The following is a 17,460-nucleotide window of genomic DNA, read 5'->3' as shown; positions in this document are numbered from 1 at the left end:
AAGCATAATTCGGAAATATTTACTACTAATATACCACAGTATTTGAATTTTACACTTTTTATAAAATGTAAGAATCGCAATTTATTGTGTCTTTCAAAACAGTGCCACTGTTCCCATTTGATTCTGATGAACCGGAAAACGTTTTGGTTTCAACCACATGCAGTTCTGCCATTACATTTACTCCAGGAATTCCCGTCTTTAAAAGAATGCGATACAGCTTATTCGTAAGAATAATCATTATTCCCATACAATATTATAACAGTAACAATTAAATTAATTTAAGACTTGACATATGGGAAGGAAAATAAGGGAATACAGACAAATATTGGCAATAAGTTAAGATTTTTTTCATGGGTTTATTTAATTATATTTACACCTCAACTTTCATTTCTTAAATGAACGACCTTTCGGCTATTGCAATTATCATCCGATGAACGCAACATCTTCGGATATGCTCAGATCGTGTTTAAATATACATGTACATTGAAAACCGTGTCAGTAGGCCACGAAAAAAATAAAACAACATGTTGAGAAAAGTTAATTTATTTGTAATAATATTATTGTCACTAGCGTTTCAGTTTAACGTTACAAATGAACGACATATGACTGTTTCCGGCTGGGTTGTTCTATTAACAGAATGGGTGAGAAAGAATAACTGAAGGATTTTCCTAAAAAAAAAAGAGTATTTTTAACAATTTTGGAAATAAATAATGAACTATTGGTGTAAATAACATCGTCGAATGTTTCGCTACTGGGTCTGTCCTTCTAGTTTCCTTAGAGGTTAATGAGTGGCAACGGTGTGCCCTCCGTCCAGAGTGGAAAATCTGGTTGGTAATGGCTCGAGGGTTGTTCTGTCACCTTTTTATTTTATATGTTTTAGCCAGAAATAAATGAATGACACTGCACATGTTTAGCAAAGGAATTTCTGGGCGTCGACATTTATCACGTTTATAACAGGGTGATAATTCATCCACATCACATAGTAAATATAAACTCCGTCATGATTTCGTTTGTCGGTCATATTCAACAACATTTGGTGTTGCCTAAAATATCCGTAGATACGATAGCTCATCTTGAGTATTAACATAACGTTGAACGACTCTGTTCACACAGGTTCTAAAACAGACACCTGTTTAACAAATCAATCATCCGACGTACGCCATTTTAAAGCGTTGCTGAAAAAAATGGGCTGCTCCATTACCTGTGAGCTTTTATCACAGTATGGACAATTGGCACACCCGGTATTACCGCAGAGAAAAAAAAAGCTGGTATTGCTTGATTTCTGCATAAAATGTTAGTGTATCTAATAAAATATATACAATACAATGTTACTATAACGTGTTCATATTATTAATTTTAGGTTTGTTCCAGTGGACTCATTAGTTTTGATAGAGCTTACAACAATCCTGTTCCACCTAAGAAAAAGAAAACAGATGAACTTGCTGATTTTTCAGTTATTGCCCCTTATTTTGCTGAAATAGATTTAAGGAGATCCGAGTCGGTAACCTTCAGAAAAACGGATGTTCTCAACGATTATCCTTATAGCGAACTTCAGTTAAGTGACATTGAAAGGGCAAAAGACATAATAAGGAAAATTGAGGGAATTGCAACTTTTGAGCCAAAGTTTTTGCTTGTTACCCATTGGAAACGAATGATTCCAAAGCAAAGAACATTCATTGAAACATCGGTGAGTCCTTTTTTATTATCTAAGTATATGGAAACAATGCGTTATTAAGAATGGTTCATATATATGAAACAATGTCTCCATAATCTTTGTTTACACCTAATATAATGAATTACCTTCAATATCTTACGTAACTATAGCAAGTGTCAAAATGTCACACGACGGCGCCGTGATGGTAATTATTACTCGCAGTTCGCTAAATGTAACCTGAACGCAATTCAATTCGGATTATGCATTCAATGTTTGTCTGAGTGATAACTAAACAGTTCCTGGACGTATGGTCATCAAACTTGACATGAAGGTTGGGCCTGATCAGTAGATGACCCCTATTGATTTTAAGGCTCATCGAGTCAAAGGTCACAGTGACCTTTAATAGTAAAATAATTTTAAAGCTTGTCCGAGTGATAACTCAAGAATGCCTAGAACTATGGTCATCAAAATTGAAATGGAAGTTGGGCCTGACCAGGAGATGAAACCTTTTGTTTTAAGGGGTCACCGGTCCAAAGGTCAAGGTCACAATGACCTTAAATGGTAAATGGTTGTCGGAGTGATAACTCAACAAGGCCTGCACCCATGGCCCTCATACTTAACTTGGATGTTAAGTCTGACCAGTATATGACCCCTATTGATTTTAGGGGTAATTGGTCCAAAGGTCAAGGTCACCATGACTTTAAATGGTAAATGGTTGTCGGAGTGATAACTCGACAAGGCCTGCACCCATGGCCCTCATACTTAAATTGGATGTTAAGTCTGACCAGTATATGACCCCTATTGATTTTATGGGGAATTGGTCCAAAGGTCAAGGTCACAGTGACCTTGAATGATAAAAGGTTGTCCGAGTGATAACTCAAGAATGTCTGCACCCATGGCCGTCAAACTTGACTTGGAGGTTGGGCCTGACCAGAAGATGACCCCCCTTGACTTTGGGGGTCATTTGGCCAAGGTCAAGGTCACAGTAACCTTTAATGCAAAAAATAATAATAAAAATCCTCTCCCAGTGATATCTCAAAAATGCCTGAATTTATGATAATCAAACTTGACATGGAAGTTGGGCCTGACCAGTAGATGACCCTTATTGATTTAAGTCATCGGGTCAAAGGTCAAGTTCACAGTGACCTCGCGAAAATGTTTCGAGTGATTACTCAACAATGCCTGCACCCATGGCCCTCAAACTTGACTTGGAGTTGCGTCTGACCTGTACATAACCCATTTGATTTTAGGGGTCATCGGGTCAAAGGTCAAGGTCAGATTGACCTTGAACGAAAAAAGCTTGTCTGTGTGATAACTTGTCAATGCCTGCACCCATGGCCCTCAAACTTAACATGTAGGTTTTTGGTGACCAGCTGATGATTGCTATGGATTTTGAAGTCTTAGAGTCAAAGGTCATGGTCATAACACACTCTATCCTCACACTTTGAATGGTCATAATCTTAAAACTGCCTCAACGGTGTCCAATGTCAGTGACAAATCAGCTGTCATTTTGGTCCATGCAGATTTCATTCAATTGTCCATGTAATCCTGACAATATGGCGCTTAGGGGGGAAGGAGGCATAATGTTTGACAAACATCTCTTGTTTCTTGTAAACATTATGATTTTTTTATATTCAGGTTTCATCCTTTCAACTCGTGCTCGTTTCCGATGGTTTATCTACATACTTCATTAACATCTACCCTAAAGATCTTATGCAATGGCAAACTGTTCCCATAAGTAGATCGTATGGCAATTCCAACCAACCTGTCGCTGTTTGGATAGGCTACTCGGATGATGGCCGTGTCAGTCCACAGTCAAAGTCATTCAAGGAAGATGCCCTTCGGATGGATATAAAATCAAAATCAATAATATCTACTCCAAACAATAGATATTTGGGTAACTTGGGAGTATGATACTTATTTGGATTTTTTTCTTATTGAATATTTCCATTTTATACACGTCAATATACAATAACCATAACACAATACACCTGTATTAAAACATTTCATTAATTAAAACATCAATTGAATATGTTGCTATAACCCATCATCATTTTTACATTTGCTTGGTAGTTTTCATTAATTTTCTGAGCAATTAAGGTTTCAGGATATATTCATCAACTATTACACGTAATGAAATTTGGTAATGTTAATCAGCGATATTTTCTAATGATTCAAGTAAAGGCATATAGAATTAACCGAAAGCTAATAACTTTAGCAACCCTATATCGACCTCTTTGGTCCCTTTAACATATTAAACTCCTTTAAATCATTGATATACAGAGAAAATAATAATGGTGATAAACATTCGCTTCGACGTGTACCTTTCGCCGTGACACGACTACTATTTCCAACTCTTAAGTAAACATATACGTGAAAAATGCATACAAAGCCCTCTGAATCCTATTCAACCCATGTTAACCACTATTAATCATATTTGTAAACAATATTTCCACAATAACTCATTATGTGGTTCGTCTTTATTTTCAAGCCTACTTTAAATTGCCATAAAATGTATGGGAACTTTTATTTTGTGTCCCATATATTCTGCAATTTTAGTGTTCATTAATTTTTTTGTCCGATTATTTTCTATGGATTCTTTTAAAAACGCTTTTCGCTCTAATCATTATATTATTTTCCTATAAATTTATATTTCTGTATTGTTCAAAGAAGTGTGACATTTACGTTCGTGTTTACACACTTTATCGAACAAAAAACCAATACCACTTGAAGTAGACCAATATGCGTAATTAAAGTAAGGTTTACGAGAATATAGTGATACGCAGTTTTGATCGATACGTTTGATTAGTGTTATATAAACAAGATCAAAATCTGATTTGTCTCTTTGCACAGGAAAATGTTTGTGGTCATTTTTCGCGTTGTTGCTAATCATTCGATGGCAGTTCTAGTCAAAATTCAATGAAGCTTTTGTCTGGCAAATGCTTTGTTTCATGGATATTGAATGTTGAAAAAGCAGTAATCTATTACACTTATCCAAATAAAACCAACAAAAGTAATAGCGTTGTCATCCCATTGACGTCCATTTGCTTTCGTTGGGATTGTTTCCGTATGAAAATAAATAAGCATGTTTGTATCACCTATAGCGTCTTAAAATTTTCTTGGCAATATGTTTATCAAATAGAGAATACAATACCAATTTACATTTTTTATAGTGTGCACGTTTTAAATTGGTTCGAAGATGTGAACTACCTCCTATATTAGTTTACACGTGCTTCATAAATTTCAGCGGTAGACGGAATGCTTATGAAACCGCTAACTATTCCTGGAGACTGGCAAACTCACGATGCCCTCGACTGTATTCATTGGTACAATCAACACGTAGAAAACAAAGACAACTATCATCATATAATGGCAAGCGCTATGCCGCCATGTCCGTGTGATTTGACTCTAGCCCGATTTGACCCATGGTTCTGGAGGATACGACGAAGTCTTAGATGGCCATGGTGGCAGAGCAATACCGACGTAGATCATAATGACATCATTTGTGTGGATATGTGGCATAGACCGTATTTTGACCCTTATGGCAAGGTATCCACTGTACGATTCAAAATTAATTATGGTAACCAGAATAATAGATGCACGAGAATATAGGCCTATCACATTGACAAGTTGTTTGTTCACAATTAGACGATAGACCATTTACGGTCCGTACATGTATTTTTATTAAGAGTTCTGATGCTACTCCCCCATATAGTTGACGAACTGAAGTTTATTTTCGTGATATGCATTTCGTAGCTCAACGTTTATCTACACGAATTTACAAACCACTGGAGATTAATGATTAAGGATTTTACTTAAAATTTAAGTCAGCGTGAAATCAGCGTTAAGATACTCTTGACTGTTTATGAAAACATGTTTTGTTTCAACTTGTTCGGTGCAGTCTTGTTGCTACAAACGCAGTACATCGAAGTTTGTTGAAATAACACCGAACTCTGGAGGGTTTCACCATTATCATCCTGCCTTTTCACCACAAAATCACTATTTGTATGACACATTTATGAAAGACAAATGTTGCACGAAATCGGAGTTCTGTGACCTGTATTATCAACTGCACCCGGTAGGCACGTGCTATTCACGATCGCCATACAGACAAGGTACTCTTGTGACATTGCTAAATATCAAAATTTCAATTCCTCTTCAACAGGTTTATTTTTATTGTTTTTATGAACAGCTTGTTAATAACCAAAGGGAGTTCTTACTTAGTTTACACTGACCGTGTTCAGGCGGAAACATATCAATATCAATGAAGGTATGTTGATATGTATGTAATGTGTGTTGTCTGGTAGCACTGTATCTCTTGTTTTGTGCTTTCTTTGCCTTGATCGCTGTGCATTGAAATAGGATCTTGGTTAAAGCTTATTTTACTTGACGTTTTTGTCCAGTTTCACTTGTATTGCATGTTACCTTCATATTGATTTGAGATATTTCGTAATTATGACAACTTGTTATTTGTGATGTGTTCCTATATATTTTTTTTATTATGATAACCTGTAATTTGTGATAAAATGATTATGAATAAAACTTAGTGACAGGTGTTAAGTAAAATGCGAGACGGCATGTTTACACAGTCGTTAAATGTATTTATGTACCGTATCCTATAATATTATTGTAGAAGAGTGTACCTTCATACATTTTGTCATTGTAGGAAATTTCTGGGGAGATCCTCACATCAGCACTCTGGATAGATATAATTTCACCTTTAATGGCCTCGGCGAATATACCTTGCTTCTGATTGAAACCGACTACGAATGGTTTACTCTCCAAGCAAGAACGCAACGAGCAGTGAAATTTGATGGAAATTTGACGGACGCTACATTTTTCAGTGCATTTGCCGCAACAGACCGTGTTAATGCATCCATGCACGTTGAACTTAATTCAGAAAAAAACGGTAATCAGTTTATTAACAGTTGAGCGTAACTTAAACGAGTATTAGAATGTGCGTCAAAATGTTTGACTTTTTATTTATCAAATCGATTGAAGTTATATGTATAGTGTGTATGTGTGTAAACAACTTTCAGGTTTCGTAATATTCGGAAATCAGATTGATCTTACGACACAGTACACGGCTGCACAAGACAACTTTGAATTCGATTCATCTTCACTGAGTATTTCTGAAAACAATAATTCTCTAAGAGTAACCTTTAAAGAAAGCGGTACGAGTATATACTACTTACATTTTGGGTGATTCAAAGTATGAATTATTCAAAGGTTGAATAATAATAATAATAATAATAATAATAATAATAATAATAATAATAATAATGAAATAGTTGTTATCGCTTCAAATTGTTTTAAATGAACATATAGATATAAACAAAGGTTGAATAGCATGTTAAGAATATCGCCATGTTTAGTGTTATAAAGCATTGTAGTGGGGTACGAATAATTTTCCCGTTCTCGAGTACATACTTATTCATAATACGGATACAAATGAAGACGACATTTTTTCTGTCTTAGGGTGCAAAATTACTATATCCCTTAATGATTAACTATTCCCTTCTTTTCAGGAATTTTGATAGACATAGGTTTGGGTGTACAAATGTTATCGTTGAGTACGATTGTGCCTTCTAGATTTGCTAACAATACACGGGGTCTTTTGGGGAATTTTGACGGAGACCCTTTCAACGATTTAATGTTTACAAACGGGACAATACTTAACCCGTCTTCGAATGAACGGGAAATCTTCCACTATGGCCAAAATTGTAAGGCGTATATTGTTATTGATATTTTTTTACCGTGTTATTTATCATTCTGGCATGCTGTCAATATAACAGTCTTTCGTTAAAAAATATTGTCTGCTGCAGGGGCTTTAACTGAAGATTCAACGGAATTTTTCTATGAAGACGGAACAGGCCATTCTGACTTTACCAATGCATCCTATGTTCCTCGGTTTCTATTCGAAATCGACAACATAACAATGTCCTTGGCGATTGAGGCTTGTGGAGAAACATCCAGTCCAGAGTGCATTTTCGACTTTGCGGCGACCTTAAATCCCGAGTTGGCGCTAGACACAGGAAATAAAAAGAACGTGGTCGACCAAGATCAAAAGGAAATAGGTACAAACACACTTTTGAATTGCAATTCTTTAAATCAAATTACTTCGTTCTATGATAATTGCCGTAATTTCTTTTAACAGAGGAAGTCATGCCTGTTGTTGAAGGATGTGGAGTTGTCAACACAACCGTAGGGCAAACTGTTTCCTGTGAATTAACATTGGATGAAGACCTTGATATTGAGTTCTTAGGGAACGAGACTTTCGATGCGGCATTTGACAGAAATCGGTCCACCATTACATACACACAGTCTAGGAATATGACATCTGCTTTAAGGTAATAATGAGCCGCAGCGCGCGATTTTTATTTTTTAACCGGACATTGATCGCGTTCGTAACTGTTTGAGCCTGATCTTCTATCATTTTTGTTAAGAGTATCGTTATGGTTTCCATCAATCAAGTTTATGCCTTGGCCTCATTCGATTATGTTTAGGAGAATGTTGCGCCCATCCCCATTAGAAAAATATATATTCTACTATGTATAAAAATTAAGCCAACTCTGTCCAAAATAATTCCCAATGTATGCCAAGTTTTCTAATCACTAAACTCATTTTCAATGTTATTAATTATATGTTAAGTAAAATGAGTCTCTTGGTTAAATTTGGCATTATTGATTGTTGAGCGATTGCATAGATCTATGGCGTTTATTTCTATCTCTTAATCATACGTCATTATTTTGTATTGTTGAAGTTCTTATTTGAGATAATACTTATCAAATGAAATGAAATAATGCAAGTCCGTTATATACAGGTCTGCTTATTCGAAAGCGAAAAACAAGTTAAGACATATAAAATCCATTTGCGCTGTTTATATAACATTTCTAGTACAATGAGGGTTAGACTTATAGTAAACATGTACATGTTGTTTATGAAAGAGCATGTAACAATATAATATATATATATAAAGGATTGAAGCCAGACTTCATATTGTACTATTAAAATATGTTATGCATGATTACCTTTCCGGTACTGATAATGAAGAACAATATATGAAAAAGAACTATAGCAAAGAACCGTCCCTGCGATGAACAATGACCGTAATGTTTAGGGAATGTAGCCGTCATTTAAGAAGCCTTGCGATAATTCCTAACACAATGACAGTGCAATATGGTTTAAACTCTTTAAAATGCAATATTTTCTAACAATACACTCGTTTAAAATGTGCAACATAAAAAACAACATTTTTTATATTTAGAAATTCAATATTTACTTATATCACATAAGGCAATGCAAAATGCTTAAACACAGCGCAATATTTTCTTTAACTTCCTATAATAACAATCGTTTGAAATAAGCAATATATTAACAACATTTACATCTTTGAAAATGCAATACAAAGTGTTCTAAATATCACATAGGATGATGCAATATGTTTAAACACAGTGTAATATTTTCTTAATAGTACTTTATTTTTCTTATTGTTATATATTTCTCTTTAGGAGTTTTTATTTTTTATGTGTCTAATAATAAGTAGCAGCATCAACTTCTTCTATATCCATTGCAATCTAATTATACAGATACCAAGCCGTGAACCAGGGTGGTCGAACATCAGTAGAGTACGCTATTTCTGTCCTACTTTGTACAGGTTGCAGCGGACATGGTTATTGTACTACGGCCATTCGATCTGAAACTCGAAATATATATTTACGAAACAACGAATGTACATGCCATACTGGATATGATGGTAAATATTGCAAATGCGACATATTTGAATTTATATTCAATCTGGCTTCAAATACATTCTTAAACTAATTTGTATATATTATTGTTGTGTAAAGTGGAAATAGCTCTCTTATAATTAAAATGAAAAAAATATATTTTTTAACATTATTTGCTTTACAACGATTTTGAAGACATATTAACTCATGCTATGTATCTTTGGTTGGCACGATGTTTCTCGATAACTGATATTATGTTGGGGTCGGATCTTTCAAACCAAACACACAAAAGATCAGGCTGGGTTTCGAACTGGGGACGCCCGGCGATTGGGCGTACAACTGCGTCACCGGACAACTTATGTCAAAACAACGGCATGCCTTAAATTTAAAAACGTACTTATTAACGATATTCGTTTGCAAATGTAATTAGGAAAAGCTAATCATGGTAATGAAGAAAGGCTGTATTTTGTTCTGTTAAATTCCCTTTTTATACTGCACCTTAATGGGAAAGGAATTGAAGTTGCAAGTTGTACTTCCTTTTCACAGACAATGTCTGTAACACGTACTTGAAAAAGTCTCAGCCAATTTTTATAATAAAAATATGAGAGAGTATAAGTAATTATAGTTGTAAACTATACTCACGTAGTTTTTCAAAAGTGAAGAGGGTTATGCTCGCTTTGTCGAAATCCTACTTGCATGATCTTTTTATTGTCCGAAGGACCTAACTGCGAAAACGACTACGATGGATGTGCTGGGAATCCTTGCTCCCTTGGTCGTGAGTGCACAGATTTGTCTCCACAAGAGCAAGAAACACAAGGGAGAGGTTTCGTGTGTGGTGCATGCCCTGAAGGATATACAACAACGGAAGGCGTGGATGCTTGCCTTGGTAAGTCGTTTGGTTAAGTTTACACTCTAAATTTCGCCTTGTCTTATTCCATTTTGCATACCAAAATAGTTGCCTTGAAATGCACCGTATGGATGTAAGCGGTAAACAATTAATCACTTTGTAGCTTCATATTTTCCATTTTAGATATTGACGAATGTTCAACTAATGATACGTGTGAGCAGTTTTGCCTGAACACGGAGGGGAGTTTTACGTGTCTTTGTGGGAATGGTTATAGGCCAGATAGTTCAAACGATAGTAAATGTCAAGGTAAACCTAATATACCAGGCTAATTTTGTACCATTGTACTATCTATCCGTTGAGTGGTACTCCGTATGTTGTATTAAAGTATGATCATCTTGTACAATACGTCTTATTAACGCACAGTACAACCAGTTAGGTATTTTATTGAGAAGTTAGATAGTTTTAATATTTTGATTAACGTAACTTGTTTACCGCTTTTTGTTAGTCTAGTTATTATATCTCTGTACTATTCGCTGTTCGTATTGACTAAAGGGCAGAGTGTAGAATACGTAGTGACCAAAGGGAAAGTACCCACGAGCGTATCGTGCTCGTTCGAACCGACTGTTGCGATAAATTGAGTCACATTCGACCAAAATGAAATTGAGGCTAGCAAGTGATTTCCTCTATACGGAATATCAAACTCTGCAAAAAGAATTAAATTAAATGATTCCAAACAATCTAAAGTGCGCAAACATTTGCATAAACACTTTGATATCTTTTTAGTGCTAGTCGAGCCTTTTGAGGTAAGCATTTAATGTATACTCGTCATTGTTCTTGACAAAATTATTATTTTCGAGAGCACTTGGAAATGTTGATTTTTTAAATGCCTTTCTTAAATGATTTTAGTCAGTTCTTAGAAAAAATGGTGATGGAAAAGCCGTTAAACAGCTTTGACTTTGATTAAACAGTTATCACACACTTATATAAGACTTCAAATGCGACTGAGTCATTGATGACTTTAAACTAAAATGTTAGAAAAATAAATGAAAAAATAATGTGATATTGTTGTCAGTTATAAACTAGTTTTAGTATCGGTCAATATGGTGATTTATCGACATCACTTAAACGATATTAACTTCCCTAGATCGATATCACTTCATGAGGTCGAAAAATCACAAAATCGACCTCACTGAAAATTATAATTGTATACTGGTTAAACTTTTACTTAGTTGCCGTTTACTTTGATATTCATAACCACAAAAATGCACACCTTTGCAGACATTAATGAATGTGAAGAAGAATTGCACAACTGTACTCATGTTTGCAACAACACTTACGGCGCTTTCAAGTGTGACTGTAGAGCAGGATACGAATTAGATGTTACTACACAGCTGTGCACAAAAGGTTTGGCAAGTGAACTTAATCTTTAATTCGATAATACCAATGTATATGGCTGCAAGATAAACTTTCGTATTGACTCTCGTTCTTATTAATGCTGCAATGATATTGACTACATACATATTAAGGTAAAACACAAACTCATGAACCACCTAAATTCTCACAAGATGGCCGCCAAAGTCCAAGATGGCCGCCATCACCCTTAATATTACAGAGAGGATCTGTCAAAAATAAATAATTGTTCTTTTACATTCTTCCTGGTGATTTAAAGAGATTTATCGGTAATTTGTCTGGTAATGTAATGTATTCAATACATGTTTACTTCTTGAAGTTCATTTATTTTTGTTGTTATTTTTTATGTCATATATCAAAAGTATCGTCAGTAAATGGAAGTGATAGCCTAACGCTTGGTGTGGCCAAAGAAATCAGAGATGGCGTCCTAAACGGCCACGATACAATTTCAATGCAGTATAAATGTTATGTTTAAATATGGCTAATTTCTATACTTTGATAAGAATGAATACTCACATGGATATTAATTCTCTAATATTGTACTTGAAATTTGCCTACAACATTGGCCTCTTCAAGGTACATAAATGGTCAATTCAAGGCCAGAGTATGAACATACACCATTTTGCCACTATTTTTTATTTTTAAGTTTATTTATCTATTTGTACTTTCTTTGATACTCATATGCAATCAAAATGTGATAAAAGCACTCCTATCTAAGCTGATACTTCAGAAGTTATCATCTATAAAGACATTCTTGATTCTTTTCTTTTTAAGAATGGAAACTTGAGTGTGTGCACTTTAAATGTTTTCTGACCTGGATTACATTTGTTTTATTTCTCTTAAATTACTGCAACATAATATTGCTTAGTGAATAAGAGTTGTATGAAATACAGATAGTGATATCTTTCTTGAATAATATTATCTTCATCATTGTGTCTTATGTTCTTATGTCCTTTTCAACACAAACTAATGGCATTTTATTTAAAAAAAATCATATACACGCGTCAAATATTACCCCAGGTGCAAATTACCACACGTTGCATTAAAACGCAACAACTCGTAATGAAAAGATAAAATGACTGTTTCAAAATGTTCTTCATTCTGACATACACAACTACGCATATCAAAATCAAGGTTGAATTCATGTCAATGTCAAAATGCAAATAACACTAATATCGACAGTGCTATTACTTATCGTTTCGTTTTATTTGAAAAAGTCATAACATTAATAAAAACACAAAACAGTTTTAATTATATATCATCTTTTTCCCCATATTCAAAGCCAAGTCAACCATGCAATGTTTCTATCTAAACGCATCAAGTGGTTAACAAGCTACATAATTATAAAATATTTTTGTGAGTTCTATGTAAGCCTATTCAGCCTGAAGAATCACCTTTTAAGTCCATCTTGTGTTTTTCGAACTCTTTGTGTTGATATTCTAGAACCAAACAACCAAAGAAGCATTTCCCCAAGTCAAACAGTATTTACAATGCCAAAACTTGTTCCTATGAGTCCACTGAATTCGTAGAACCACATAATGGTGCAATTTCAAATTGTCTTTTGTAGACACAAAAGGTTACTCATTAACAAACAGGCCCCAAATGGGCTCCACAAAAGTCAGGCCAGAGCTGATTTAATCTCATTATAGCTACCATATACCCATATCTGCCATACAGTCACCACAGACAGACTGTTCTCATGTCCAGTGTTTGTACGAAAAACCTTTTGTGGCAAACAAAAAATAAGGGAGCTCTATGAAGGTCTATTCAGTGCCTTATTGACAATAGTTTTGTAATATTTGAGACCACTTAATGTAAAGAAATCAAGCCAATGCCGTACCATGTAAATCCAAATTTTGCTGTAATGAAGTTTATCTAGTGTCAAACATACCACAGTAGGGTTCTTCTACATTCAACTCAGTTCAAAATAATCACAAATGTAGCTACATTTAAGTACATCATGTGTCAATCAAACACAAAAGCAGCGGAATTCTTAACCATATAACGCTTATAAACAAACCCCGTCAGGGTCTGACAATTCCTTTTGTGGCTACAGTCAATGAAATTAACAGATTCAGAGGGTCTGACCAGTCTGTCCTTTTCATTATGCCTTTAATAAAGCACATTCAGAGCCAAACAAATACACGTGTAGGTCTAATTAAGCCCACTCAGTGCTAAATTGACCACATATTGGCATTCATAATGTCCATTTTATACTTAACAAGCTCATGTGGGCTGTCAATATTCTCAGTGTCTAATATCCCATATGTTGGCAACCCATAATAAAGCCCATACACAGCCATGTATACACATGTCCTTTTCACATAAGGCCGTTTCAGTGCCAAATACTTCACATTTGGGCAACCATAAGCCCATTCAAAGCCAACAAAATCCATGTGTAGCTCTAACATTATGTCTAGTTCTAAATGCCATTTGGTGCCCATATTGGATTTGGCGGACATATTGGATAAAAGTAAGGTGATGTAATTGAATATTCAATTATCATTTGTGTCATCCCAAATTTGATACAAACAGGTGAGCACAATACAAGAACAAATACAGAAAATCACAAATTTTGTGGCATTTTCGAAATTTGACCTTGAAATGGCCTGGACCCTGAAGATGCCAATGCAGCATGATAATTAAAGGTACATTGAGAACATGAGCAATATGCATTGAAAAACAGGTCCCTATTTACTTAAATGTGCGACATATTTAGAGAAAATACTAATTAGATATTTATGGCGGCCATCTTGAATGCCATTTTTGATTTCTTGGTCCTCATTAAACATATGTTACACGAGATTATGTTCAAAACTTCTGCAAAACCGCAGCACATTGAATACTATGTAATGAGCATTCTTCTTATGAACACATAGGGTTTGGCTCGTAAAATTGATAATTTAATGCTGTTCAGGGAAATTATGGTTGCCAGGGCTACATAAAACTTGTTTTTAAGTAATATTTGTATGAAATTTGAAAAAGGTCACTTTCAACAGTTGAATACCTTTAAACACCACTAAATGAAGATCACAGTAAATACCAACACTATATAAAAGAGGCCATCTTTAATTTTGACGGGCATATTAGATGAATCCTGAGTAAGTCCTGAGCCATTTTGATCAGTGATATTCATATTTTCTTCAAGAGAACGAAGTTTCCAAATATTAAGCCAATTTGCATTTTTTTTTTCACAATATCACACCGATTAAATATTTGTACCGCCCAATTAAAAATAAGAAGATTGATGATTGATTTTTGTGTTTTTTAGAGGAATGTCAATCTTTACACAGTCATACGACATGCGTGTTTTTTTGTAATCTGTTTTAGGACTATGGGACCCTTGCAGATCCACAGATTTAGACTGCAGAAATACATCGGGATGCACATTAGACGCCAATGATAATCCAACATGCTTTTGTGGGACAGGTTTTGAATTAAATGCCACCGGAAAGGAATGCATAGGTATATTGTATTTCTTTTCGGTTTAATGTGCATGATCCGAGTTTCCTATGTAAATAGCGAACACAGGATGTCGTGCACGCATTACATTATGCGATATCGTGGTGCGCTTCTCAGTCACATGACCTGTTAATATACATGTATAACGTTAGGTTGATATCATAAAACGTTAGTTGAGATTATCGTTGGATACGTAATTTGTAAACCCTTATATTCTTCGATTTTAGGCACTAAACCTTGTTAAACATGACGTGTTTTGTAATCTCCATTTTCCCATTAATTACATCAACCTAATGGAGAACGATATGTTTTGTAATTTCTTTCAGATATTAACGAATGTGAGAGAAATGTTTGCTCCCAGGAATGCACCAACTTCATTGGTGGCTTTCAATGCAGCTGTATAGATGGATATATGCTCGAAGGCGTTTCAACATGCACAGGTATTTGTTGACAATATGGCAAACATTTATAAACTTCAAAATACCTACATTCCTGGGAATGCTTCGAGATGTATTCTGAATACATAAACATACGATGTACTTAAAAGGTGTTAATATACAACTATTATTGAGCAATTATTACACAAAAAGCACTGAACGTATCTCTAGTAGATTAACACTAGTAGTTATTTCAACTTTCTGTTCAGCTTTTGTTCACATTTGTTGCATGAATAAGGTTAACTCTTTAATTTTAAATCGAAACACATTTAAAATTAAAGCGCATATGCATGTTTTGAATATTAAATAGAATGTGAAGATTCCTATTGGGGCCATAAGTGCAACAATACGTGTGACTGCAACGACAGGGGGACAGTTGAATGCAGCCCTTACAGAGGATGTGTTTGTGAGCCAGGATGGAGCGGAAGCGCATGTGATGATGACGTCAATGAGTGTGTGGTAGAACAAAACATCTGCGCAGACGTACTTAAACTGTGCACAAATGCTGTTGGGTCTTACAGTTGTCATTGTATAGACGGTTTTCAAAAGGATCAGACAGGGTCGTGCATTGGTGAGCATTTCTGTGTGATATTTGTAAGCTATCATTTTAACATGGACATTATAGTTTTACAATTTCAAACACAATTGTCTTATAAATGTTAACAGTATTTCTTTTTAACAGATGCCAATGAATGTGATAACCCGTCGTTGAATAATTGCTCACATGACTGTTCAAATACCATAGGAAGCTACAGCTGCAGTTGTCGACCTGGATATAAATTAATGAATTCGTTATGCCAAGGTATGATTTTGTTGTGTTAAACAATTTTGTTCAGCTAATTATTCCGATTGTATATCAATGTAGACAAAGTTTTGGAGTTCTCAGTCGTTTTATGGGTCGGTTTGTTTGACGGTCTCTTGGGAAAAAATTGTTGAGCGAGCTACTCTCAGAGATATCACTCTTATACTTGGTATACATTACAATAATGATGCATAGAAATTGTTAGTATATGTTTCGTAACCTATAGTTATTTTGTACTTAGGAATATGTACCCCTGAAAATGACTTGTATACTTTTGGTTATACTGAAGATTGCGGTGCGAACTTCTCTCACAGTTTCTCCAACACTCTGATAGTTCGTACACACTAACACAAAGTTTGGTAGAAGTGGCTGGCGTATTTTTCGTGGCGCACGGCCAATTAACCTTAGAGATATGTGACCTTTATTATGTGTTAATTTTTTTGGCTGTACCACTTATCACTTCTCCAACAGTTTTAGGGGTATCCATCTGATATTTGGTTCAATTTACCACCATGATGTACAGTGGTGTTTTGCGTATTTCATTCTTGACTTAAGATCATTTCGTCTTATAGGTATATGTTCATGAATAGGTTCTTCTCACTTTTGGCTTTAATAAATTTTGTCAAGCACCTACTTCAATAATGTTTAATGGTCTGCATAGCATATTGTTCTTGACCCATGACTTATATCGATTTCATTGACCACCGACCACCTCTTTATGTTATACGGCATTGAACATCAGTTTAACACTGTATTGTAGATTTTAGATTGATCATGTAGCAAAATAATTTATTTCCCTGATATAATCTAAAAACATATACTGTAGTTTTTATCTTAAGTTTGCCATATTCAAATCAATACCATCGTGCGTGGGTATTCATCACTTCTGTTATAGCTCAATTTTTACATGTATTTCCATTCTAATGTAAAGATATCAATGAATGTACACTCGGACTAGCGACTTGTGAACAGATGTGTGAAAACAAGCCTGGTACCTACAACTGCTACTGCCACTTTGGCTACAAACTTAACGACGATCGCCGCACTTGTACAAAAGGTCGGTATACTTTAAATCGGTAATATGATATTCTTGTTGTCTACATTTTGTTTGATGTGAG

At 34.9% G+C, this 17,460-nt stretch overlaps 1 protein-coding gene across 2 annotated transcripts in view; it reads left to right on the top strand.

Moving 5' to 3' along the window:
- Nucleotides 1–17,460, top strand: part of LOC128211759 (uncharacterized) — a 53,712-nt gene that overhangs the window by 20,380 nt on the left and 15,872 nt on the right. For both annotated transcript variants that reach the window (XM_052916799.1, XM_052916801.1), the window contains 19 exons: nucleotides 103–224; nucleotides 1,361–1,687; nucleotides 3,293–3,551; nucleotides 4,902–5,203; nucleotides 5,556–5,769; nucleotides 6,321–6,563; nucleotides 6,694–6,828; nucleotides 7,183–7,377; nucleotides 7,480–7,731; nucleotides 7,812–8,004; nucleotides 9,244–9,410; nucleotides 10,103–10,270; nucleotides 10,415–10,537; nucleotides 11,510–11,635; nucleotides 14,972–15,106; nucleotides 15,430–15,543; nucleotides 15,851–16,111; nucleotides 16,223–16,342; nucleotides 17,274–17,399. In XM_052916799.1, the coding sequence (XP_052772759.1) occupies nucleotides 103–224; nucleotides 1,361–1,687; nucleotides 3,293–3,551; nucleotides 4,902–5,203; nucleotides 5,556–5,769; nucleotides 6,321–6,563; nucleotides 6,694–6,828; nucleotides 7,183–7,377; nucleotides 7,480–7,731; nucleotides 7,812–8,004; nucleotides 9,244–9,410; nucleotides 10,103–10,270; nucleotides 10,415–10,537; nucleotides 11,510–11,635; nucleotides 14,972–15,106; nucleotides 15,430–15,543; nucleotides 15,851–16,111; nucleotides 16,223–16,342; nucleotides 17,274–17,399 (3,582 nt within the window). The remainder of the gene's footprint in view (nucleotides 1–102; nucleotides 225–1,360; nucleotides 1,688–3,292; nucleotides 3,552–4,901; nucleotides 5,204–5,555; nucleotides 5,770–6,320; nucleotides 6,564–6,693; nucleotides 6,829–7,182; nucleotides 7,378–7,479; nucleotides 7,732–7,811; nucleotides 8,005–9,243; nucleotides 9,411–10,102; nucleotides 10,271–10,414; nucleotides 10,538–11,509; nucleotides 11,636–14,971; nucleotides 15,107–15,429; nucleotides 15,544–15,850; nucleotides 16,112–16,222; nucleotides 16,343–17,273; nucleotides 17,400–17,460) is intronic.

The sequence above is a fragment of the Mya arenaria genome, chromosome 12 (assembly GCF_026914265.1).
Source record: "Mya arenaria isolate MELC-2E11 chromosome 12, ASM2691426v1".
Taxonomy (NCBI): domain Eukaryota; kingdom Metazoa; phylum Mollusca; class Bivalvia; order Myida; family Myidae; genus Mya; species Mya arenaria.
The sequence above is the reverse complement of the archived record's forward strand: the minus strand, read 5'-3'. Positions and strand labels throughout refer to the sequence as shown.